This window comes from Rhamphochromis longiceps, linkage group LG12 (assembly GCF_057381845.1).
Source record: "Rhamphochromis longiceps isolate RC_006_pf linkage group LG12, R_longiceps_female_GT1.1, whole genome shotgun sequence".
Classification (NCBI taxonomy): Eukaryota; Metazoa; Chordata; class Actinopteri; order Cichliformes; family Cichlidae; genus Rhamphochromis; species Rhamphochromis longiceps.
Window position 1 is genome coordinate 22,579,935 of NC_140568.1, and position 9,725 is coordinate 22,589,659.

At 40.8% G+C, this 9,725-nt stretch overlaps 1 protein-coding gene across 2 annotated transcripts in view; it reads left to right on the forward strand.

The window, feature by feature from the left end:
• cemip2 (cell migration inducing hyaluronidase 2) overlaps positions 1–9,141 on the forward strand; it is a 32,969-nt gene extending 23,828 nt beyond the window's left edge. Inside the window, exons 13-24 of one of the 2 annotated variants that reach the window (XM_085425209.1) lie at positions 100–231; positions 400–435; positions 619–774; positions 1,926–2,157; positions 4,447–4,662; positions 4,755–4,966; positions 5,129–5,311; positions 5,515–5,734; positions 5,818–5,919; positions 6,036–6,181; positions 7,190–7,296; positions 7,378–9,141. In XM_085425209.1, coding sequence (XP_085281335.1) covers positions 100–231; positions 400–435; positions 619–774; positions 1,926–2,157; positions 4,447–4,662; positions 4,755–4,966; positions 5,129–5,311; positions 5,515–5,734; positions 5,818–5,919; positions 6,036–6,181; positions 7,190–7,296; positions 7,378–7,577 — 1,942 coding nt within the window. In that variant the 3' untranslated portion in view covers positions 7,578–9,141. The remainder of the gene's footprint in view (positions 1–99; positions 232–399; positions 436–618; positions 775–1,925; positions 2,158–4,446; positions 4,663–4,754; positions 4,967–5,128; positions 5,312–5,514; positions 5,735–5,817; positions 5,920–6,035; positions 6,182–7,189; positions 7,297–7,377) is intronic. The other variant, XM_085425210.1, reaches the window with a different exon arrangement.
• Positions 9,142–9,725: the final 584 nt, after the last annotated feature.

Consider the following 9,725-nt stretch of genomic DNA (forward strand, 5'->3'; position numbering starts at 1 on the left):
AATAATTACAAAGACACTGATGTCGTCATCGAAAAATCCCAAGGAAAATATCAGAAAAGTATTTTTAGTCACAAAGTATTTTTATTGAATTATTTTTAGATTTCGCCCACACCAAAATGCCGACCCTAGTCGTCCTCGGGTGGCAGCTGTCATCGACACTTTGATCTCCTTCAAGAACAACGACTTGGGGGCGTGGATACGCGGTGGAGACATTATCATCAAGAACTCTGGGTGAGACATCTCATTAGCTAGGATTCAGTTTGTGCTGGTTTGGCAGTTTGCTCCAAGTCTTCCAGTGAACCGAGGGTGAGAAAATAAACGAAGGATGTCTTCACAACAAAAAAACATTTTCTAAGACATGTCTTAACATATTATTCTCTTATTTGTTTTTCTGAACAGCTTTGCTGACAATGGAGTGGGATTGTCCTTTGCCAGGTGTGTACTTGTCTAAATCACTCTTTCACTGTGTTTTTAAGCTTTATTTGTTTTTATTGTCGTCCCGCTGGATGGGCTAACTTTTTGTAAGTGATATGATAGCAAGGTGGCTGTTCTTCCTGCAAAGTACAGAAACGATTGCATTAATAATTAACTAATTATCTATTATCCCTTGTTCTCCAGCGATGGCAGCTACCCTAAAGATGAAGGCTCCAGCCAGGAGGTGACGCAATCCCTGTTTGTGGGCGAGAGCCGGAACAGGGGGACGAATGGAGGACAGAATAAATACTGGGGCGTGGGAGGAATTGACGGAAAGATGAGGACGCTACCTAGAAACAGGTGAGGGGAGAGCAATAAGTGAAAGATTAAATAATGAATTGTGGAAAGACATATTTGGAGTGCTAAGGCAAAAGTCCAAATCAAACTTGACTTTTCTCAGGAATTTCAGGGAATAGAGCTGCCAAAGAAATGTAGGCTGGGAAAACAAACAAGGAAGAGAGAAGCCAGCAAGGCAACAGACTTGTTGAAAAGATGGACAGATGAAGGTGTTACAGCTGCTTTTAGCTGATAGTGAGATTGTGTGTGAAATGAAATGACATTTAAGTAGTCTATAAAAACATGGTGGTGGCATCACGCACAGCAGTTCTTAGGAAGGAAATGCCTCATGCTGAATTTGGTTGCATAAGAGGAAAGGGAACTTTCTTCACCATTTCAGACCTTTAACACAGCTCCCTTTAGTTTCAGGTAGATGTCACAGTTTCAGTCCTAGTTAGAGGGTTATATATGTAGGGTGTGACACAAGTGAAAAACCCAGATGTTAATGAGCAGTCTGCCCAGCACCATTTGTGACACAAGAGGCTCGTCCTGCTGTAATGCCAAATCAGACAGGGTGGTAAATCCTAATTTCTTGGTTTTGCAATGCCCCAAGGATCTCCTGGCAGCTGTCTCCATGTTTTTTTTCCCCCTTTCCGTCTCTTTTATTACAGATATTGTTATACAAGAGAAGAGGAGCTTAAGTAGGATGCTGGAAAATAATTACTGTATTTGAGTTTCAAGAATCAGTGTGTTTGTGGCCACTGTGTAGAGCTTTAAAATCATTTTACGGGCCTCTTCAGTGCCCTGCGACATCTGGCTCGCTCGGTTTAATTGCCGTTGTTGCTGCTGACACTTGTTATTTCTTGCCAGGGGAAACGAGTACATTTTTTTTTTTTTTTTCTGTTTGGTCATTTTTTCTGGATTTCTTTTAAACATCTCTTAAAATAGCTATCACAGCTATCTTGCACTGACTGTAACATCTACATTGCTAATGTTAACACAGCTGGGTTTTGCCAGTTCATGACTAAAATGGTCCTGTAACCCATGTAAATGATGACTGTTTACCCCAGTCTGGTTTTATATGGTTTTATATATTCCAGCAATTTCCCCGTTGTGGGATCAATAAAGTCTTATCTTATCTTATCTTATCTTATCATTCCTCATCTCCACCGTAGGACGTTCCCAATCCGAGGTTTTCAGATCTACGATGGCCCAGTGCGGCTTACACAGAGCACATTTCGTGGCTTTGCCCCCTTAAGCGAAACAAATAAACGCACAACAACCACACCAGAACGAACTACGCCAGAAAACACCACGCGTCATACCAGTGCAGTGGGATTCAACTTGAAGAACACCTGGCAGCTCACCCCTCGAAACAACCTGTCCCAGCTCAGCTTCCACTCCACAGTAAGTAAGGCTCAGTGAGACTTGACTTGGGACGTCATAAGAACATTGAAGCTTTTATTCTTTTTTGTAAATGTGGTGCACTGTCCCAGTGTTGTATTTCCAAAGGGAATGTGTAATATTTGAGCAGTGTTTGAACCTGTTCAGAGACTTTGCTTTCAGTCCAGGTCAGCAGGGATATATCTGTTTATTCAGACAGTAGATGTGAATATTCCTTCTCTGACCCGATTCATTCCCTTGTCCTTCCTTTATTTCTACCTAAAACCAGTGCACCGTACTTTATGCCCACTTTCTCTTTTGTGCTTTGCTCCTATTTGTTATTTACCCCTACAACTATCTTTTCATAGACTGCTTCAAAAAAATTAAAGGAACACTTTTTAATCAGAGTATAGCATCAAGCCACTTAAACATCTAGGATATTGATCCGGTCACTTAAGTAGCACGAGGGTTTTTCAGCTAACGCCAAAACATTTTCAGCTGCTTTGGTGTTAATGAAATTAGCAGCAAGTGCACTAGAGGTGCAACAATGAAACCTCTGCCAACGCAGGAATGTTTTTACAGGTCGAAGACACTGCCATTTTTTCTTTATCTTTCTGACTGTTTTTTCACTAGTTTGCATTTGGGTGAGGTTGTTGTCAATACTGGTGGCATTGGGTGATACCTGGACGCTACAGAGGTCTCCCATCAGAGTCTTACGAGCATGGAGGAGATTCCAGGAGACAGGCAGTTACTCTAGGATGGCTGGTCAGTGCCGTAGAACACAGGTGTCGAACTCCAGGCCTCGAGGGCTGGTGTCCTGCAGGTTTTAGATGTGTCCTTGATCCAACACAGCTGATTTAAATGGCTAAATTACCTCCTCAATATGTCTTGAAGTTCGCCAGAGGCCTGGTAATGAACTGATCACTTGATTCGGGTGTGTTGACCTAGGGTGATATCTAAAACCTGCAGGACACCGGCCCTCGAGGCCTGGAGTTCGACACCCCTGCCGTAGGACTGGTTTCTACTCACTAGTTCAAGGAGGAAGCGGATGAGAACTGCCAGATCCATACAAAATAATCTCCAGTGGGCCAATGGTGTGAATGCCTTTGACCAAACCATAAGAAATAGCCTTCATGGGGTTAACATGAGGGCCAGACTCTCCCTAGTTTGCTGTGTGCTCAGAGCCCTGCACTGTAGAGCTTGACTGGCATTTGCCATAGAATACCAGGATTGTCAGGTCCACCACTTGGGCCTATGCTCTTCATAGATGAGAGCAGATTCACCCTGAGCACATTTGGAGGGGATACACAAGCTGAACAACAGCACTCTGACTGCCATTAGGTATTAGAATAAAATCCTCGGACTCGTTGTCAGACCCTATGCTGGTGCAGTGAGTCTTGGGTTCCTCCTGGTGCACAACAATTCCCGACCTCATGTGGTGAGAGTGCAGGCGGTTCCTGAAGGATGAAGGAGCTGAAACCACTGACTGATTCCCATGCTTGCCTCGCTAAAATTCCAGGAGCTCCGTGATGCCCTGGTCCAAATTTGGGAGGAGATCCCCCAGGACACCATCAGTGTTCTCATTAGGAGCATGCCCCAACTTTCTCAGGCATGCAGCCAAGCATCTGGGGACCATATGAATTACTGAGTACCCTTTTGAGTTGCAGCAGTTAAAATGGACTAGCCTGCTACATGATTTTTTTATTTTATTTTTTCAATTCGATTTTAAAGATGTATTTCCATCAAACTTTCCTTTAGTTCCTACCTAACACATTACCCAGTCTATACCAGCATTGATGTCCAGCATGAAGATTTTTACCCTTTAGATCTGATGTGTTTTCAAAGAGTTTGTTTAACTTGTTAGTGTGTTTGGGTCAGAGGCCTGGCAGAAACAGAATCGGGAGTCGTTTCAGGCAGAAAGAACACAGAAGAATAAAGGAGCCATCTTTCAGAATCAGGCCTGTGCAGAAACTGTTGTAAATCACTGGCGCCCTCTTGTGGGGTCATTGTACAGTGCAGTGTTTTTTATCCAAAGGCAACCTTTAATAGGCTAATTTGTCAAGTAGCTTGATTGGAGATTTCAGTTTGGCACATAAACTTTGAAAGATGCACAGCCAAGAAACCAAAAAAATATAATGCAGTTATATTACCTGTCCTTATGCAGTGCAAACAGACCTCTATAAAAAAAATGTAAGTGAGCTGTCCCAGGAATATGGAGAAGATCATTATGGAAACGATGGAAAGTTAAGCAGGTATCTGCTTAACTTAGATTAAAAATCACCTCTCAGTAAGTAACACAAATAAACTCCTCAGGTACATCTTCGTGCATTCTTTGGACAACCTGGAGAGTGGTTTGATGAAAACAACCTGGACGGTGACAAAACCTCCATCTTTCACGATGTGGACGGCTCAGTGACAGGCTACAGTGACACCTACGTTGGCCGAGCAGACAACTACCTGATCCAACATCCTGGCTGTGTGAAAAACCTGAAGTGGAATGGAGTGATATGCAGCGGTCGCTACTCTCAGGTACAGCGCACTCAAGTCTGCACCTCAGTATTGTTCTGTCCTTCTGATGTAAAAGTGATTGTTACATTCCACAACATCCTCCTCTCTTCTAGGTGTACATCCAGACCCAAGGAGCCCCTAGCCTGAGTTTATCCATCAGCAGAGATGAATACCCTAATTCTCCTCTGTTACTGAGGGGGATTAACAGCCAGGGGGCGTCGTCCCAGCAGTACCAGCCCATCCTGATGATGAGCAAGAGCTACACTCTGCACTGGAGTGGGCCTGCGCCCAGAGAAATGGTCCTCTCTCTCATTAACTTTGATAAGTGAGTAATAAGAATGACTGTGTGTGTTCGCCTCTTCAGCCACTGCTAGTCCAAGTCTTGAAATATCTGTAATGTCCTGCAAGTGAGGATGCAACACACTGCATTGAAGGGTCGTGTACTGATGTTTTCAACCACTTTCAAACTGCTCTTTCATTCACTCAGGGATGACTGGGTGCTGGTGGGACTCTGTTATCCGTCAGACACCACTTTTCAGATTATGTCCGACACATACGACAGGCAAAGCAACACGTTTGATGACATCACAGACTACGGCACCGTGTTATCCTTCCCAGAGCTGCAGAAAAAGACAATGGAGAGGAAGTACTACTTTGACCAGACTGCTGGGTGAGATGAAAGATTGTTTTTCCTTTTCCTTGTTTGAACTCTCAGTTGGAAATACTGCAATGTGATGACTGTAGGAGATTTGGTTTTTTAATAAAAAATGAGATCAATTTTATTTCAATTGTGTGTTTTTTTTTTTTTTTTTTTTTTTTAATCCCTCGGTGACTCTGAGTTTCTAAAAGTTTATTGTTTCTCATCATCCCCAGCTTATTGTGGCTCTACCTTCGGGCCCGGCATGGTCGTGATGGTCACAGCTACTGTTCTGTTAAAGGCTGTGAAAGAGTGAAGATCACGGCCACTACATCCTCCAAAGAGACCTGTAACTGTACAGCCAAAGCTTACCCCAAGTATGCCAAGGCTCCCTCAGTCGTGGTGCCTATGCCGGCTCTAAACACGCAGCCCTGCAGAGACTGCGGTGCTAAACAGGTTTGTTAACATTTAAAGTGACCTCTTCATTTGGTCAATTAAATCCAAAGCTACTACCGCTGATCGACATGCGTCTGTCTCAGCTTGTGTTTTCCAGTGAGCCATGGACCTCCTATCTCCAGACTCAAGTGAAGTCTCTCAGCATTAAAGAGCAGCAGCGAGGAGATAACGTCTCCTTTATCACTGTAAGCAAAACTGCCAGGCAGATAAAAATACACCCAAACACTTTATCTTCATGTTTTAAACTTCAGATTTAAAACGGGGTTTATTTAATCCAATTTCTTTGCTGTAATTCCCCAAGGTGAATGAGATCACCATGTCCTTCTCACAGCCGGGGTTTTTCCTGGTCTCAGTGGATGCCTGCTCTGGAAAAGTCACCAAGAAAACCTCATTTAGTAAAGTGGATAAAAAGATGGAAACATACCTAAAAACTGACATACCAAACAGGTGAGGCAGGGCAAAACTGATAAATAAATACACAAAACAAATCAAGTTCGTAAATATGCACAATAAATAGAAAATTCCCATAAAAATAAAAGTTGACAGGAAATCAAACCTATCGCTGGGATTCAGACAGGGATTATCCACACCGGAGACACTTGTGTAACTAGATTTCATCAAAATAAAAAAAATCTTGAAACAATTATTTTAAAAATTACAGAATAAACTGCACAATCTAAATTGCTCCTCATAGCTCTCCCCAAAGTTTGCCCCTTTGACAGACAGACATCACTCTTTTAATGACTTATTTGAACCTTTTCTCTTCATCTCTAACTTCAAACAACTGATAATGCAGTTTGTAGTGCAGTGTTAATAAAAGACTATGAAAATAAACTAACATTTTAAGGGTTAGGTGTAGTTTAATAAATGGTCTGTTTTGTTTAGTTCATTATAATCCAGTCCATTTATTATTCAGCTTTCTGTTGCAGTGTAAATAAACTGAATTAGCTTTTGTTTTGTATGTTTCCCCCAAACATCACGCAGCAGGTAATTCATAGAACTATTAGGGAACAATACAGTGTTTTTGATTTAAGATATTTGAACTTTTATATTAAATTATGTAGTTCTAGACATGTTTTTTTTTTTATGAGCTTTCCAACATAACTCATTTTTAATTTTAGTTTCTATTTTGACATTGTTCGTCATAATATTGACTTCATTATTTATTTGACCGTCACTAAATATTAGATATTCTATTTTTTCATTTGGTGATAAATTACTAAGATCAAAGCATTTTTTGTAAAATGTTTCCCTCTGTATTCAGGGCGTGTTTTAAACTTTGGGAAAAAGGAATATAAATGAGTGTTTTCAGGAAGTAAAATGTATTTTAATAATTCCTTGTGTGGGTTTTGGTTTGGGTTAACGTGGTTTTCCTTTTTTCTTTTTTTTTGGATGACACTATAATATGTCTTATGGTTGTAGAGTGGCTTTTTTAGAAGTATTTATTTCCTCCAGGTCAATAGTCCTCGTGGCAACGTGGGGACAGTCGGGGGAGCTGGTCAATATCGCACCACATCTGGTCTCTCTTGGTGTGGCCAAAGATCCTGATCTGCATAGTAAAGGTTAGTACTACTTTAGTTTGTCTGTCTATCTGTATTTTAGATTTCTTTTACATGCCTTTTCCCCCGCTCCTTTTATCGCAGAGAGTCTGGCACTTTGGGGCTTCCGAGGGAGTTCCTCACCTCCTTTTTGGGTTTCACTACTGGCTGGACAAGGCGATGACGTCTTAGGGCTGCAGGAGCGCTACTTGCCTCTGGGCTTGGAGATGTATGGCTGTCCGCGACCTGCAACTCAAAAACGCAAAGACCTAGAGCTTCTGAGAAAAGCCACAGGACAACAATAACCAATGTGAACTGTACATGTTACCTAGCCGTAATGCTGTTGCACACAGATACACAAACACAGCCATTTGATGAATGTGAACTGCTGAACCTTTAATTTATTAACGATGACAAAGATGTTTACTGCTTTCAAGAGGAATGAAAGTGGGGTTTTTTATGAATCGAATGAATTTTTTTATGTATGTACGCGTGTGTATGTATGTGTCAGTATGCCTTTGGGCCATGAAGTCAATGCACTTTCCTTTTTATATACACACAACCTGCCTTACTAGCCAGAGTGACGTAATGGAGCTTTACAGTAACAAAGGAGAAGAAACAAACCCAAAGTAATCCTGCAAGATCTACCTACCTGTCCTATTTATTGTGCAGTAATTGACTCTGAACACAGAACCCAATTCATTGCATACACAGATCAAAATGTAATTATGAGAATAAATGACTTTGATTTGACGTGAAAGCGAAATAAGATGGATTTGATGTGCTCAGGTCGAAGGAAGTGATAAAAACAAATGTCATTGCCTCTGAGATGTGAATGGCAGTATTAAGCCAAAAACCGTTGTTAATGTGGTTTAGTCGCATTGGTGATTAATACTGCAAATCTCCTTTAAAACATAACCATAACAAGCCATATTCTATCGAAATAATCATGTAGATGCATAATAATACTGTGTGTAAAATTAATCTGACTGTTTTTGGCCTTTCTTGTGTACAAAAACCCCTTAAAAATAACAGACTTCTGTGCAGGTGACTCCTTTTATATTTGACATGTTGCAATAGATTCTCTTTAAACTGGAAAACCTCTGAATCTCGTGCAGCTCTACATCTGAGATCTTTAAGCACCTTTTTATGGATTTCTTTACAGACTTACTTTTTTTTTCCCCTCCTCATGTTTGTATTTGTCTTTTAACAGTGATGGTGTGGCAAGTGTTGGCCACAAATACTTTTCCTCTATTTTTTGTTTTGTCTTCTCAAACAGAAATGAATGTTTTACCTTTCATCTGCCTCATTCATGTGCATTATTGCCACAACAGTATGGTAACATATAGCTCTAGGTTGCCGTTTCCTTTTTTCTTTCTTAGTTTGTATCCGTGCTGTACAGCAGTAACAGTAAAAGTATCATATTTTAGCTGTAAAGGTTACACGGCTTTATTTTGAGACTATTTTAATCTTTACCGTGAGCAGGGCTCCCCCACTGAGCGATGATGAGTAGTTGTGACTGTGTGAGTAAATGTCTGATCATGTAAGGTGAAGGGATGACCTCGCTGCCTTTTAACCACTCTACTGTTAAAAAGAGCAAAAGACCGAGAGATGGGTTCAGTCCCTTTGCCTTTTCCTTAAGTTGAAGATTCATCGATGCACAAGTGAGTTGTTTGTTTTGTTTTTCTTCTTAAGATTAGGGGTGAACTTTGTAAATAAGAAATTGAACTGTACATGTAATGGAAAGTAGACTCCCATTAATGTGTGTTTTTTGTTTCTTATTAATTGATAAAAGATTAGGAAAAAACATCTTTCCTGCAATTTGTCATGAAATTGCCAAACAAATAAAGTTGTTTTGTTTTAAAGTCACATGTTGGTTGCTTCAGTAGCTAACGGATGGCCTCTCTCTTGTTGCTCTGTGGTCCAGGACTTTGCATCTGTTATACAGCGTCACCACTTGGGGGTAGCCTAGTGTTATTTGTTTGTCTCTCTGTTTTTGTTTTTAGGACTTTAGGATTCTCGCCTTTAACTCTACATTTTGACATTCAGTATGCTGAAAATAAGTTTGAAATTACAAACTCTTTTTCCAGGAATAATATTTTACTTACTTTTTAAATACAGTAGCTTTTAATATACTTAAAGAATCCCCAATCATCTGTAGCCTGAAAGTTACCAAGTCAGAGGAACGCTGTCGGTTTTAATGAGCCTCAGGAGATCCCGCACTATTAGATGTACAGTAAAAGCACATGGCATGATGAAGCAAAGCAGCTGCTTTTACTGATGTACATTATGCATGAGAACATTATGAATTGGACATCCGCGAGAAGTAGCTTTGGTAGAGCAGGAGAGGGGAAACAGCAACCCATGTAGCTGTTAAACTTTATGGATTCGGTGCGCTTGCATTGTGATATCCCAGCGATTGTTTCTGTGTGCGCTCGTAATGAAAAGAAAAG